General features: G+C 45.8%; 1 protein-coding gene across 10 annotated transcripts in view; it reads left to right on the top strand.

The window, feature by feature from the left end:
* The window catches only part of LOC138503909 (mucin-5B-like), a 193,076-nt gene that overhangs the window by 25,760 nt on the left and 150,503 nt on the right, over positions 1-16,813 (top strand). For all 10 annotated transcript variants that reach the window (XM_069624005.1, XM_069624006.1, XM_069624004.1 and 7 more), the window contains exons 8-12: positions 2,556-2,673; positions 3,657-3,795; positions 5,868-5,969; positions 7,616-7,685; positions 10,111-10,248. In XM_069624005.1, the coding sequence (XP_069480106.1) occupies positions 2,556-2,673; positions 3,657-3,795; positions 5,868-5,969; positions 7,616-7,685; positions 10,111-10,248 (567 nt within the window). The remainder of the gene's footprint in view (positions 1-2,555; positions 2,674-3,656; positions 3,796-5,867; positions 5,970-7,615; positions 7,686-10,110; positions 10,249-16,813) is intronic.

Below are 16,813 nucleotides of genomic sequence, written 5' to 3'. Positions count from 1 at the left end.
TGGTGGTTCCAGAGGCTTCTGGGCCTCATGGCCTTGTGCGTATTGGCTCTTCCTCTTGCTCGTCTCAAGATGAGGTGGACCCAAATGGCTCTTCAGAGTTCTTGGTGGCAGGCTGTGGACCCGGATTCCAAGCTGATAATGATTCCGGCTTCCATGAGAGTGGACCTGGAATGGTGGTCATCTCTCAGCAACCTGTCGGTGGGTGTGGGATTTCAGGACCCTGCCCCTACGGTGACGATCACAACGGACTCCTCCCCGCTGGGGTGGGGTGCAACGTTAGATCTTCTTCAGGTCTCGGATCTCTGGTCGCCTCAGGACAAGCTCCTCCACATAAATCATCTAGAGCTTCTGGCGATCTTCCTAGAGCTCAAGGCGTTCTGACCGATCATTGGCAACAAGGTGGTCCGCATACACACGGACAATGTGGTGTCGATGTATTATATCAACAAACAAGGGGGAACCAAGTCTCCCCCTCTTGTGGTCCTGTCCATCCAGATTTGGGAGTGGGCCATGCTTCATGGTGTTGGGCTGCTTGCAATGCACATCCCGGGCCAGCTGAATGTCACAGCGGTTGCCCTCAGCCGACGGACAATAGTCAGCTACGAGTGGGAGTTGAAGGCAGAGGTCCTGTCATGGATTTTCTTGCGTTAGGGCACACCGGAGCTTCCTCAGTATGCCTCCAGAGGGGGGCTGGGAGCCTCCTCTCTGGGGGATGCTCTCGAGATTCCATGGCACAACATGAGAGCTTACGCCTTCCCGCCTCTGCCTCTAGTCCATCGGACAATTTGGAAGCTGAAGAACTCAGTGAACTGTTCCCTTCTACTCATAGCGCAGTGGTGGCTGGCCAGGTTTTGGTTCTCAGAACTTCAACACCTGTCGATGTGTCCGCTGATCAGGTTACCAGTAACCCCCGATCATCTTCATCAAGGGGAACAGCAGCTGTGGCACCCCTCCCCACAATCGCTCAGCTTGGCGGCATAGTGCCTGAGTTCAAGTCTTTAGAACATCTTAACTTGACTGCGGATAACATGCGTATTATCCAGGCTGCTAGGAAACCCTCGGCTAGATCCCAATACAGAAGTAAATGGGCACAGGTTCTGTCATTGGTGTTTGGGAAAGTGGCTGGACCCAAGGGAGGCTACGATTGACACGGTGCTGTCCTTCGTATCCTTCCTAGCAGAGTCGGGTGTTCACGTTCTGTCATGCAGAACTTACCTTTCAGCGGTCTCTGCCTATCTTTCTATGGACCAATGTTCTTACTCTCTGTGTAATCCAGTGGTTAATAGGCATTTTGCAGGCTTGACACGCCTCTACCCTCCAGTTCGTACTCCGCACCTGCCGTGGGATCTAAATGTCCTCACAACGTTGTGCCATAAGCCTTTTGAACCCATGGCCACGGTGGACCTCAAGTACCTATCCTGGAAAGTGTCCTTTTTGGTCACCGTTACGTCAGCAAGGCGGGTGAGTGAGCTCCAGGCCTTGTCGGTGGAGCATCCCTTCTTGGTTTTTCACAAGGATATGGTAGTCCTACGGATGAATCCTGCTTTCCTGCTGAAGGTGGTAACTGAATTCCATCTGAAGCAGTCGATCTCCCTTCTGGTCTTTTTTCCGAACCCTACCTCAGAGGCAGAAAGGGTTCTGCACTGTCTCGATGTCAGAAGGGCTCTTAAGTTCTATCTGGACAGAACATCCAAGCTTAGGAGTTCTTCTCAACTATTTGTGACTTTTGGTAACCCACAGGGTAAGCAGACATCTAAGGTGACTATTTCCTGGTGGATCGCCGCCTGCATTACGGAGTCTTTCACCTTCCAAGGGCTGAAACCTCCTAAAGGTATTCATGCACACCTGGTGCGGGGCAAAGCAGCCGCGGTTGCTTTTCAGAAATATGTCCCCTGGGAGTCCATTGCTAGGGCAGCTACTTGGACCTCTCCATCTGCTTTTTGTAAGCATTATTGTCTTGACATGAGCTCAAGAGCTGATGCTCAGTTTGGTCAGGCTGTGCTGGAGAACCTTTTTCAGTAAGGGGTATTTCCATCCACCCGTAGTTCCTGTTAGGAGTGCTTGGGAATCTCCCATAAGTATGGAGGAAAGTGGACGGGACGTAGGAGTATAACCAGGTTACTCATCGTAGTGACCACCTTACTCCTAGTCCATAGTCCCCTTTCCTCCATACGCCCGCCCACCGTCTCCTCTAATAAGGTTCCTCTGTTATTGCTAATAGGTCTTTGACCTGGTGATAGAAAAGGACTGATGGGCGATGCGCGGGGCAGAGCCAAGGTGGGCGGGGTTACGGCTGCATGCCGGGCCCCGCACAAGTAAGAGGGGAAGGACACATTTTTGAAAAACATTTATGGATGCTTTTTACAAAGTGCTCTGGTCCCGTCCCACAGGACGGAGAGATTTCCCATAAGTATGGAGGAAAGGGGACTATGGACTAGGTGTAAGGTGGTCACTACGGTTAGTAACCTGGTTAATTTCTACCATTACTATTCTTCGACCTTTCTCTTTCCCCACCAATGTTTCCTGTTAACCCATTGACTTCTGTTTGCCCACAGGAACGATTTTTGATGACATTGTAAGCAACATGTGTATCGCAGACACCAGCTGCCCCTGCACTGCCAACGGCCGACATTATTCTTCTGGAGAATTCTACTCAACTGCATGCAAGAATTGGTAAAGTCAATAGTTTTGTTTTTAGTTTTTAATTCTGAATTCCTGGATAGGAACACTTGTGTACATTTCTGAGAGCACTTAAGAAACAACTTAGACAACTGATTTGTTGGGGGATTTATTATGTGGCAGTAGTTGGTGGAAAGGGGGTAGTTGGTGCACTCACTGGGCATGTACGTGCATATTTAATGGAATTTTTAAAATAATATATACACCTATATCATAAACCATATATCTGCTTTATATGATATACCTGCACTATCACTTGCTGTTCAGCACTTAACCTTGCACTGCCACCTGTTGGCCACACTTCTTGTTTGTTGATGTTTAGATCCTATGTCCTGCACTTGCTCCTCCTCTCCTTCCCTCTGCACTTTTCCCCTTTCCTCTCCCCTGCACTTGTGCGATCTCAATGTCACTGAGCCTAGTAAGATAGTTGTCTTACCCCCCCCCCCCCCGCCTCGTCACGCATTGAAAGACTTGTGTATGGGCGCGCTATGAATGAAATATCATATATCATATCATGATAAAGGCGGACAGACTCCAACTTGGTTTCGCTTATTCTTATTCTCTGGTTCCCTTGCACAATCAGTCTGCGCACAGTGATGGCAACTCACTGCACCTCATCTTGCTCGCCTGCTCCCTCAATGCTGCCGCCCACTCCATCCATGGCTCTCCATTTGATCACTCCCTAATTAATCAGGCCGACTTGGACTCTTTCTCCTTCAGGACTACCCCAATTAGTTTTCCCTCCAAGCGCTCTCGACTTTCGATTGGTCCATGGAGCAGACCTTGGTGGATTTTAAGCCAGCACGCTCTTCTCCATTTCAATATCCCTTTCCTGCTCACTTTTTCATTCCATCTCTCTCTCAACCCTGAATCTGCCTAACCTTCTGACAACTAAGGATGGCCACATGCCTCCCCTGCCAACGCCCTTTGGAGAAATGCAATGTAATGCTACTGAAGTTAGTATCTTATCCCTACAGCACCTGTGTTAATGGTCAGTGGAAGTGTGCGGCACTACCCTGTGTCGGGGAATGCACTTTCGAGGGCGGCTCTCACATCACCACGTATGATGGGGTCGATTACACCTACCATGGAAACTGCCTTTATGTCCTTGCAAAGGTGAGTTTGGGTGCGGGCACCATTTCTTCAGGCAATGCGTTTAGAAAGTTGCACAGACATCCATGCTGCCACACGAAGACCATCTTAAAAGAACCTTAACAAATGAGACACATTGTTTTGTGAACAATTCTGGGCACAGTATAAATCAACAGCAAGGAGCAGTGCCTTTGTCACTAAGGGCGAGATTCATGGAATTTGTAGTGTGGTGCAAAGTGACTTTGCACTGGCAATAAACACCCTGATTCACAGAGTAGTGCAACGTGTATTTTTGCAGTGCAAAGTGACTATGCACCAGTGCAAAGTCTGTGTAAAGTCAATGCAATCACTTTACACTGCAAAAATACACTTTACACCACTCTCTAAATCAGGGTGTTTTTTGGCAGTGCAAAGTCACTATGCACTGTGCTAAAAGTTCCATGACTCAGGTCCTTAACCACAAAGGGCCCCATTCATGGAATATTTGCCCAGTTCAAAGTGAATTTGCACTGCTGGAAAGTGACTTTGCACTGCACACCATTCATGGAACTGTGCCAGGTGTACTGCAAAATTTACTGCAAAAATGACTATGCACGGTTCCGTGAATCATGGTTGGTGTCGGCAGTGCAAAGGCACTTTTCCACAGTGCAAACTCACTTTGAACCGGGGAAACATTCCATGAATCAGGCCCTTAATGCTTTGGACAACAATAGGAATTGCCCTTGGCTACCTGATCTGCTCCCCCTTCCGTTGCCCAGCACTCATATGTATTTACCTACTGTCGATTTACAAGGCCCCATATTTGAAACACCATTCCTTAATAGCAGCCACTTGTACAGCCTCTGGAATATGCACGACCGAATTGCCGTGTCCTCTAGCGCCCTCTTCTGGCACTCGTTGATTGGTATCGCCTCATTTAAGATAACCTGTGCCCACAGCGGGGTGATGAATGCACGCAGCCAATGCAGGCAAACCCCGCCTGGACGATAACACATATGGTAAACAAACAGGCAAGAACCATTGTCACTGACATTTTGTACAACACCCTTCAAAGGAAATGTTCCACTCACTGCTTCTGCGCGCATGAGCAGTGTTTCCGTTCAAAGTGCTTGCCTTCTTCTTCACTTAATACTATTATCCGCTGGAGGTCGTTATTAACCTCCTTTCAGTTCATCGGAATGCTCAGAATGCAGTCACTATCTACTGGAAAGTACTGCATTTCAAGCATTCGGGCACCAGAAGCAGACAAGAAAACAACCAAAAGCATGTTTCTTCATTCCCTCGTTCTTCAGAATTAATCAGCAGTACAAGTAGCACACAAAAATACAAGGTACCTGTTGCCTGCACAGCCATTTTCCACACGAGGAAGCACGGTAGCATGTTGTCACCAATGCTGCTCCTCAACAGAACACAGAGCCTGTGCTCCAGGAGGACATGTCTGACATGACTTCATCTCGCCCTCACTGCAGTTTGCAGTTCCATATGAGGGCCAACATCCAATGAAATGCCCCAAAATGTATCTCAAAACATGGACACAATACATTAGGTTTCCTAGACAGGAACCCTTACCTTTTACGTTACCCCTAATGCATGCTCATTTTAAAAACGGTTCCAGTTCAATAAGTTTACACATTAAATACTTAACATAAACGGTACACCCTTCTTATTCAAATACTACAAACTAGAGGAACATCTGATTCGCTTGCACGTTTTGTCAAGTCACTTAACTCACTATTAAACTAAAGATTCTGTGTAAGCACCACCACACCAAAACCGACATTGCTATTAGTGTTATTTGCAAATAGCCTTCCAGACCTTGGAAATGAAAAGTTTCCCATGGAATAATGATCTTCGCAGAAGTCAACCACCACCACTGCTCACGTCAAACACCTTCAATTCATCACCCCACTGCAAGCACAGCAATAATTACTTTGCACTTCCACACATATGCTACCTGGGTACTTGGCTGTACGACAGTATACGATCCGTAGTCCCGGCCGCTCTTAAAATGGTCCTGGTGTTCTCAAATGTCTTGCCTAGTTGATGTGTGGTGTCCAGCAGCAACGTCTTCGCATCTGAATTTTCTCTCCTCTTAGGACAACGCAGACGGTTTTGTAGTCCTTGGAGATCAGGTTGTTTGCGGCGGGAAGTCCACCAAAACCTGCCTGAAAACAGTCTATGTAAACTACGGAAATGTGGTAAGTGGATAGCGGTCATTTCTGAATGGAAAGAGCACTGCAGCATTAAAGAACAGTTTCGCGAAGTATCAACAATGGGACTGTAGGGGCAGGGCCGGCCTTGGGGCAGGGCCACCTGGGCGACGGCCCAGGGTGCCCTGCCATTAGTCCCCCCACCGCGCCAGCTCGGGGACGTCTTTCAAGGGCTCTCCTGAGCTGGCACAGTGGGTAAAGGTGTGGTAGGTGCCCTATTGAATTGAAATGCGCCCTGCTCTCGACGAGAGAGGGATGCATTTTTATCAGAAAAGAGTGCTGCAGTTAAACTAGCATGGCATAGCCTTTGAAAGGCAGCCCCATGCTGGTTTTATAGCCGCAGCCCTAGTTAGGTGATTAACTCCCCTGTTCAGCACAGAGCAGGGAGTTAATCATTTAATTAAATAGAGCGCCGCTTCTGGTTTTGCAGCGGCGCTCTATGTAATTTGGCGCCCCACACCAAGGAGAACAGGGGAGGAGGGGAGTGTGGGTGCCAAATTTTGTTGACTCGCCCCAGGCGCTGGCAATACTTTGGCCGGCCCTTACCATATGAATTTTGACGCTGAAAAAAGTGCAAACAAAATTGGTGAAAAAGCATTTGACAAAAATTAATTCAGCGAAAGTGGGCTAGACTGATCAAAATACACTTTGCTGACATTGCAATCCCTGAAATGTCTATCCAATGTGAACACTTTCTTCCCAAAGCTGTATAGGCATAGCTGACAGTGCTACCCCTGAACATTCTGCACATTGTCACTGCTCGGGTCGCCCTACCCACATTGAGCAATATACCCACTGCTAAAACGGGCCGCATTAAACTGATTACCCACTGCTTATGCCTAGTGTTCTGCACAATGTGTTTACTGACAATACCAAATAGTTTATACAATACTAACAGTGCCAATCCTGCATTGCATGCTCATTGCTAACAAAGGATGCACAGAACAATACACCAACTTGCCTCGACTTTATATGCACTGCTTACAATGAAGTTCCTTAACAGTATATCCACTGTTGCACTGCCAGGCAGCACCACAGTATTCCAGATGCTAACATACCCTATTCTAAAACATACAGACACAGCTACCTCTATCATTCTTGTGCATTATGCCCATTACTAACAGTGCCATTATTGTGCAGGGTACTGATTATTAACCCTGCCAGACAAGGGTGCTGTATTTACTGGTAGCTGAGCTGGTGCTGATCAATACACCTTCTGCTACCTCTACCATCCCTGTGCAGGACAGTCACTTACTGATCCCATCGCAAGTCCTGAACAATACACGTATGGCTGCACTGTGAGCACTGACGAACTATGCACCTGTGACACCGCAAAACAACTTTTAGGAACTGCTCAGTTACCAATAGACATATAAAGTAGTCAAGCAGCTTATATGGACAGAGAGAAGGTGGCAAGTTTGCCTGGGAAGCAATGAGGAGGGTAGAGAGGTCAGAGAACAAAATAAATAGGTAAGGAGTTCAGAAGGGAAACAAGGTGAGTATAGGGTTAGGAAAGGATATTGGGTGCACACAAGAATGATGAGAGGAGAAAGGACTAGAACAGTGAAATTTAGAGTAGAATTAAGTATACAGTTTCGTGGTGTCTAAATTCGTGTTGATGTTGTCCCTTGCAGAAGATCAAGGTCTGCCACTGCGGAAGTGTGTACTACAACAACTTCAAAACATCACTGCCTCTGATCCAAGGTCAGTGCACTATAATCTTCTCCAAACTCTGCAAAGTTTATCTATTAAAGATGAGATGGAGGTTCATTATTCCTTCTCACGATTTAGTAGTCGTAGCATATTTCAGGGACACTGTCCTATTGCCTGTCAAGAGTGCAAACTGGGATTGCATTTGACAAGTCTGGAGCCAGGTGATTGTTGGAATCAAGGATAGGTGTTAATCTATTCAGAGCTTTGTTCCCCATGACCACAGTTGCTATGATAATTCAATGTTTGGCATCAAAAGGTGGGATACATCTACTCTGCGCTGTGTTCCATATAACCCCAGCTATTATTCTTTAATTATTGTCATCAAAAGTTAGGATAAGCCTGGTCAGTGATGAGTTCCAAAATATCCAGGTATGATTCGTCAATTATTTTTATCAAAGATAGGGATTAGTCAAGTCTATGTTGTGTTCCCCCATCACCCCAGTTTTGAATCTCCTATTATTGCCATCAATAGTTAGGATTATCGGATTATCTCTGTCAGTGCAGTGTTCCACATGATCCCAGCTATGAGTCTTCATTTTTTGGTAACAATGATTGGGATTAGTCTGGCCAGTGCTGTATTTCACACAACCCAAGGGATGACTATTCAATTGCTGTCATTAAAGGTTGAGATTAATCTGACCAGTGTAGTGTTTCACATTACCACATGACTCTAGATATGATTCTTCAATTGTTGGCATTGAATGTTGGGTTAGTCTGTTCAGTGTTGTTTCTCACATGACCTTAGCTACAATTCTTCAGTTCAGTTATTGACATCAAAAATTGGGATTAGCCTGGTCAGAGCTGTGTTCCACAAGACCTCAGCTATGATTCTTCAATTGTTGGCATTAAAAGTTGGAATTAGTCTGATTTATGTATTTATTGTATTTGTTTGTACGCCCAAACTCAGCATCACAGCGTAGGTTACAGGTGGAAGAAACGAGCACATGCTGTGCTATGTTTCACACAAACCCAGCTATGATTCTTCAATTGTTGGCATTAAAGGTTGGAATTAGTTTGCTTAGTCCTGTGTTTAATATGTCACCAGTTATGATTATTCAATAGTTGGCATTAAATGTTGGAATTAGTCTGACTAGTGCTATGTTTCATACAATATGTTTCCTGATATGATTCTTCAATTGTTGGCATTAAGGTTTCGAATTAGTCTGTTTAGTCCTATGTTTCATATGACCCCAGCTATGATTCTTCAATTGTTGGCATTCAAGACTTGAATTTGGTTGATTAGCGCAGTGTTTCATATCATCCCAGCCATGATTTGTCAATTGTTGGCATTAAAGGTTGGAATTAGTCTGATTACTGCTATGTTTCACATGGCCCCATCTATGATTCTTCACTTGTTGGCATTAAGGGTTGGAATTAGTGTGCTTAGATCTATGTTTCATATGACCCCAGCTATGATTCTAAAATTGTAGGCATTACGGGTTGGAATGAGTCTGATTAGTCCTATGTTTAATTTGCCACAAGCTATGATTTTTCCATTGTTGGCATTAAAGGTTGGAATTCGTCTGATTAGGGCTATGTTTATTTTGTCACAAGCTATGATTCTTTAATTGCTGGGATTAAAGGTTGGAATTAGTCCGATTAGTCCTATGTTTGATTTGTCACAAGCTACGATTATTCAATTGTTGGCATTCAAGTTGGGAATTAGTCTGATTAGTGCTATGGTTCACATGACCCCAGCTATGATTCTTCAATTGTTGGCATTAAGGGTTGGAATTAGTCTGATTAGTCCTCTGTTTCATAGGACCACCGCTATGATTCTTCAATTGTTGGCATTAAGGGTTGGAATTAGTCTGATTAGTGCTATGTTTCACATGGCCCCATCTATGATTCTTCAATTGTTGGCCTTAGGGGTTGGAATTAGCCTGCTTAGTCCTCTGTCTCATATGAACTCAACTATGATTCTTCAATTGTTGGCATTAAAGGTTGGAATTAGTCTGATCAGTCCTCTGTTTCATATGACCCCAGCTATGATTCTTCAGTTGTTGGCTACACCATTTGGGATTAATGCTGTCTGTCTGTGATCCTCGTGACCCCACCTTAGTTTAATTTCTCTCAGCATTTTAACAGAGATAGCCAGGGTCCATGTAGTTCACAATTGGGGCTTGACCAAGGCTTTATTTGCCTTGAGAATCACTAAGAGTGTTGAACATACACGATACTTCAAGGGGGCAATTAGAGAGGGTTTCAATCAGATTGGTTTTATATTAGTGAATCAATTTGGTTTGGTTATAAAAACAAAGTTGCATGTTTGTTAATATTCAATATAGTATTTGTCAGCAATGCATTGTGTTGTTTTAAGGAAGCACTTGTGTGAGAGTTTGAAGCCTTACAGCTCTGAACTCCTCCTTGATGGGCTCCATACATTCTGACAGTCTCGTGTTTTTTTCTATTTCAGACGGCCTAATCATAATGAACCCTTCTTCCTACTATATTCTTATCAGAACACCTGCTGGGGTGGAAGTTGAGGTACAGCTCAAACCAATCATGCAGATGGCTGTGAAAGTGAGCCCACAGTACACAGGAAACACAACAGGTGGGTAATCTCTCTCTCATAGGCAAGTGGGTCATGTTCTGAGATGAAAGACGCCGATTCCTGCGAGCCACTTCCCTGCCCTGTGAGCTGCACCCACTCCACTAGCATGTACGTCTTCATTGATTTCATTCTGCATCCTTCTCTCCTCTGTGATGCTCCTGCCCTTCGTCTGTGCCCGCCACTCATCTATGAGCTGCATCCCTCTTGATAGACTTTCCCAGAAAACTCTACTGCCCTTCCTCCAGCATGTCCTGGTAAAAGCTGTGCCAGCCCATTTTGGCCACACCCTAATCCAGTTAGAGTTAACAAATCCTCCTCCTTGACGTGGTACTGAAACGGCCAAAACACATGCACGAGACATAGCTATTGGAATGTTGAAGATACATTTGCATAGCATCGATTCTTGGAAGTGAAAAACATCTTATCCCTAAAGGGTGCGCTGTTGTTTCATCCCAGTTTCCTTTTCCGATTAGTTTTTTGCCGAAACGTTTTTACTGAAACAACTCATCCATTTTTTTATGTTTGGGGGGCTTCCCCCAATTCCCCTCCCTGTTATATAATCCCTATTCCCCTTACCACTTTTTTCCCCTTACACGATCCCCCTATATTGCTCAATTCGTTTTTCATTTTTGCCCCAAAAACTAATCGGAAAATATACTGGTGATGAAACTTCTGTATACTCTCGAAAGTGCATATTTGTCTAGTGTAATTTCATACAAATAAATCAGGATATCCCCAAAACTAATGTGCCATATAAGAGTTATTTGATATAATCTAAAACACATAATGGACGCTCCTGTTGTTACACACATTTCTTGGCAAAAGACTGTTTTTTTCTAGCCGTACTAGACTGTGTTTTTCTAGCCATACGCAGAACAGTCCTCACTGCTGCAATGCTGCTCTTGATTTTTAAGCTGTTGCTGTCATCCTTTTTTTGACTGATCATACTCAAACCGGGATTCTAAATGTCTGCGTAATCATAGAAAATTTGATAAATATCACTAACGCACAAATAAAATTCTTAGATAAAAATGCCATGAGCGATTGAGCTAGTACTGACTCAGCACCGAAAAGGCAAAACATCTACATTCAACCTATGTAATAATCAAATCCACCTCAACTCTGCAGTGTTTATGCAACTTATTATGGGGGTGACGTAAATGGAGGGTCTTCAGAAGGTTTGAGTAGCAAGTCCAAGTTAATGTCCCTACTCATGAACTTTGAAAACATCCCGGAGCTCAACATTAAGTACAAGAGCATTGCAATGGCTTGTAGTTGACAAGGAGTGCATGACCACAGATAGCTGTCGAGTTTCATCTTCATGAAAGTCATATGTTGGTACCTAGAAACATTGGCCCAAGATGGTCTGACTCCATATGGAGGGCAGTGGTTGTGATTTCGGATCGGGGTTGGAAGGCCGTGGCTGAAATATTCAAGGGAAATAAGACCTAAAGTTATTTTGCCGAAAATAACTTTCGGTCTTCTTTCCCCTGAACATTTCAGCCTTTGACCCTGCCTCCACTCCCACCCCCCTACTTACCTTGCGATGGCACTCTTTGCTGTGTGCCACTGACTCGCTGTGTCCCTTACTTTTTACGGGACTGGCTGTGGGGGACACTCCTGCAACCCGCACTCACAATATAGTGAATAAGGGTGCGGGGGACACCGCCGCAACCCTTGCCACCGATTGGGGATTTGGTCAAACATTTCGGCCAAATCTCCCATTCAGTCTTTTGATTTCGGACTTTTGGGACGTTTGCGTTATTTCCAGTGCCAGAAAGTGGTCATTCACTAGCACAGAGGGTCTTTGGAACTGCATGGATGAACATCTGCGCTGGTAGGCACAATAGTGCGAGACAATAGTACCTTGCTGGAAGCGAGCCAACTCATGCCCCTCTAGTTCTTGGGTGCAAGAGTCCCTGATACAAAAGGTGGCACATATTATGATAATGGAGAAAAGATTGTAAAGGTGGAGGACACGACAGCCATACGTACCTCTCTTTCAGAAGTGGGCATCCAGACTTGCACATGTGTGGCGTCTTGGAGCTCTGAGCAGGGTTGTAGGACACGTCTGGGCTTATAAACACTGAATTTCATCTGCTTATTTGCTACATGAGCTTTACTCAGTCTGCTCTCACCCCCAGAAATGTTTTCCAGCACTACGAGGGCGCCATGGCTGATGCTATTTTTTCTGTCCTGAAATCATTGTCAGGAAGAGGGACGTCAGCAAAGCCTTTCTCTTTCTTCCAAATCAACATACATTAGTTTGGATCTGGGAAGCTCTGAAAATGGTTGTGTCTACTATTCAAGTTGGGGCGATGCTGGGACAATGCTTGTGCTTACACCCAAAGTGAACATGTGTGGTGGCCACTGCATTCATTCTGATCTTGAGTTGTTAATGCCCTGACTCGCCTTTTGAGGGAGATGGATTAATAATGTCCTTGCATGCCACGTGTACCTTTTCCCTAGGGTGGGATGGGGTATCCTGATTGAATTAATTTGGCTGCTCTCCTTTGGGGGTCCAATGGAGATGTTCTCCAAAGAAACCTGCCCTTTGGGACCCAGAGATAATGTCCTCTCACTCCTTGATCACACACGCTGGTCTAAGAAGAAAGGCAATGATTCTTGAAAAACATAACTAAGAACAAAACCCTTTGGAGCCTGAATTCCATCTCCTATCCTTCGTCATCATTTAGTGCTTGCACATGGAAGCCACTATGGACCCCTTCTCTGGCAATCACAATGATCCGACCTGAAAACAACCAAAAGCATGTCTCTGAATCCAGGAAATGACAATGCTATTTCCCAGCAAGATTTCTTCAAGCAAGACCTTGAAACCCACTTTAATACAACAAAGTGAAGGTTAAAACATAGAAAATGCTTTCAGTTTTTTAAAGAACAAACAGTTTGTTGTAAGTGGCTCGCGCTTTCGCGTGCCTTTGTTTTTGTCCCATGTGCGTGGAACGGCTCCGAGTTCCACGCTCGTGGCGGCGGTTGGATTTGAAGGAGCAGGGAGCAGGTAGCTGGGAGTTGATTGATGGTCACGGTGTACGGGTTGAAGAAATAAAAAGAGTTGCACACTTACCTGATTCTTCCGTTACTACACTGGCGACGAGGATTTCTTCAACCTCCAACCCACGCGCCTCACGAAGCCGTGTACCATCATCTTCTGGTGTCCTCAGCTGGTTTTCCGAGCCGCGTTCCCGGACGAGGTCGAGCGCGGCTCACGGCGGAGTATACGGCCGCTGGCTCCTGGCTGACTCAGGGATCTTCATCCAAGCCGCGCTCCCGGACGTGGTCGAGCGCGGCTCACGGCAGGGTATACGGCCGTTGGCTCCTGGCTGACTCAGGGATCTTAATCCAAGCCGCGCTCCCGGACGGGGTCGAGCGCGGCTCAAGGCGGTGTTTGCAGCTGCCGCGTTACGGCTCCTCGCGCGTTGCAGAGGACGGACCTCCGCAGGTGAGAGGTGGACCCTGGGTGGGGGGCACGGCTCGGTGGATTTTAATAGCCCGGGAGGGCTCCTGCAAAGACCACGGTTTTCCGCGTTTGTTGGGCTCCGCCCCCTTCCCGTGAGGAAGCAAGACCAGGGATTTCCTGTGCATCGGTGGGTGTGGTTACCCTTTCCTCGGCGGCGAGGAGAGGAATGTTAACCCCTTGTGTGTGGAAGCCTCAGGGACTGCAATTCCACGGTTGGCCACATCCTCTTCAGCTAGGAGGAAAGTGACTTGTGACTGGGGATTTGCTAGAAGCGAAATTATATTGGCTGGCATTCTCCAACCGCCAACTATATGTGGCATTCACGTTCAGCGAGTCCTTCTCCCTGAAGAGGTGATTTGGATGAAATAACTCCTTCATTGGAGTCTGCTGTTTTTTTTTTTTTGAACTGGTTGTACAGGTTGATACCTTGTGTTCTAAGAAAGTTCTCTCAATCAACCTGACCTGGTCAAGTGCAGACTTCTCCTTCATTCCCATCTGCGGTTTGTGAGGATCTCTGTTTCTATCAGCTATGCAGCACAGTAATGCTCGCCCTCCCCCAGCTTTTCTTCCCAATCCAGGAGAGCCCCCCATTGCATGGGAGCTTTGGGTGGACACTTTAAAGGTATATCTGAGAGCGTCAGGGGGTTCCAGGATGTCTGATGACGACAAGGAAGCAACCCTACTTAATTGCCTTGGCACGGAGGGTTTGAGGATCTTCAGACATCTTCCAGGCCAAGACGTATTGGCTTTACCTTCTGGCGATGGTGATGGAGAGGGGGGGCAGGCAGTGGTTTTGACATTTGAAACTGCTCTTAAGAAGTTGGAGACACGCTTCGGCAAGAGAGCCAACATTGTGCTGGAGACGTATCATTTTTTCTCGAGGGCACAGGATCCTGGCGGGAACATCGACTCATATGTGACGGCTCTGCGCACCCTCATTTCTACCTGTAAATTCACGGGTCTTACGGATGAATACATTCGTGACCAGATCATGATGAGGACTAGTGACTCAAAGGTCAGGGAGAGGTTATGGACAGAAAAGGACCCTCCATTGGAGAAAGTGATTAAAATAGCCCGTGCCCTGGAGGAATCAAGGAAGAGCGTCAAGGAAGTGACAGAGAAGGCGGACATCGTACATATGGTTCAGCCACGAAAGTTGTTGGTGATTTTGTTGTCGTGAAAAATCCTAGGTTCGTGGCTAAAGGCTGTTCCAAGTTTATGCAGCCGTGTATCGTGACCAAAGTCGGTCGTGGTTATGTTAAACTACAGGATGGTACTGGTACCAGGTGGAGTTTGAGGCGGGTGGTGCCTGTTAAGGGAAACTTTGCGGGTACTCAGGACCAGAGTTGTGAGGGGAGCGGGGCCACAAATGGAGATGGTCTCGAGTGTGCGGCTGAGTGTGTGGTTCCTATACCGAGCCCTCCAGATGCCAGTAGTGATGTGGTAATGTCTGAGCAGGCCAATGTGGTAGGTCATGAAAGTGTTGAGGTGTCTTCCCCGGGGTGTGAAGGTGTTGCGCCATTTGGTGGGGAGGTGGATGAGTCTTCCGAATGTGATTCTGATAATTTTGCTCTTATCCCGGCTGAGGTGGGGCCAGAGGATGCTGATGAATTTTCAGTGTCTGTTTCAGACAATTCTGTTTTAATTCCAGCCGGGGATGAACAAAGTGAGGCTTCTTCTCCTGCGGAGGTTTCCAATGACATGAATAACCGCCCTAACAGAATGAAGAAGTTTCCAGCAAAATACAAGGACTTTGTCTTAGACTTTACAGATACTTAACTATATGTTGTTGTTTTTTTCTTTCTGATGGCTCTTTCTTCATCGCTTTCTTATTTTTTTATTTTTCCGTTCTTCCCCTCATTGTGTTTTCCTGTGTGGAAATTTGTGCTCACATGTTTTTGTGGTTTACGGGGGGAGAAGTGTTGTAAGTGGCTCGCGCTTTCGCGTGCCTTTGTTTTTGTCCCATGTGCGTGGAACGGCTCCGAGTTCCACGCTCGTGGCGGCGGTTGGATTTGAAGGGGCAGGGAGCTGGGAGGGGATTGATGGTCAAGGTGTACGGGTTGAAGAAATAAAAAGAGTTGCACACTTACCTGATTCTTCCGTTACTACACAGTTCACTTTAACATTGCCCCTAAAGCAAGCTGATGCTGAAACGGTCCCAGTTCAAAGAAGTTTACCTTCTGAAGGCAGCCCACTTACATACATATTAACATAGTTAATTTACTAACACGTTTTGTAGTATTTACAAATTATTAAGCTAACCTGTTTTACTTCACCAAGTCAGTTCCAAAATCGTTATTGCTACTAGCACTATGAGCCAACAGCCTTATTGACTTGGGAGGAGTCATTATCACTTGCCAAGTCATGGCACTCATTTTCGTTGTGAGCCATAACTTGGGCGTGGGTCATTATACTATGATAATAACCCCTCAGTCTATAAGGCTATATCAGCAATTCCCTGCTGTGATACAAATATACCATTAACTTCCATGGACTGGTGGCTGCCATTTTCCAAGGGTGCAGACACTGTATAACCTTCCAGGCTTGATTTGAGCATGTTTCTTACCTCTCACTATTTGGTTGGTTTGTTGGTTATATGTTGACACCCTAATCTATCCTTTTAGTTCCACTGTCACCATCAGAAATCTGGGACGAACATACATACAACTGTTCATCATTTTATTATAACAAACATAGGACTGGTTATACATTATCCAAATGTGCATTTCTTCCCTTTGGTGGTGGCTTCATCTGTGGTTATTCCAGAGACAAGATTCTCATATTTACCTAGAGGTAGCCTTGAGAAACCACCTCTGCAGTCATTGTTCATTTACGTTTAGCCAACAAGCCACAAAAAGTATGCCCCCAGGTCAACTGTATATACAATTGCCAATAGTATAATCCTTACACAAACCATGACCTAGGGCCCGATTCATGGAATTTTTTTGCACATTTTAAAGTGACTTTGCACTGCTGAATAGTGACTCTGCACTGCTGACACAAACCCTGATTCGTGGAACTGTGCAAAGTGTATTTGCAGTGCAAAGTCCGTGCAAAGTCATTTTGTACCGTACAAATGGCTATGCA

This window comes from Ambystoma mexicanum, chromosome 11 (assembly GCF_040938575.1).
Source record: "Ambystoma mexicanum isolate Mex_15411 chromosome 11, UKY_AmexF1_1, whole genome shotgun sequence".
NCBI classification, from domain to species: Eukaryota; Metazoa; Chordata; class Amphibia; order Caudata; family Ambystomatidae; genus Ambystoma; species Ambystoma mexicanum.
Note: the sequence above shows the minus strand (reverse complement) of the source record. Positions and strands in the feature narration are given on the sequence as shown.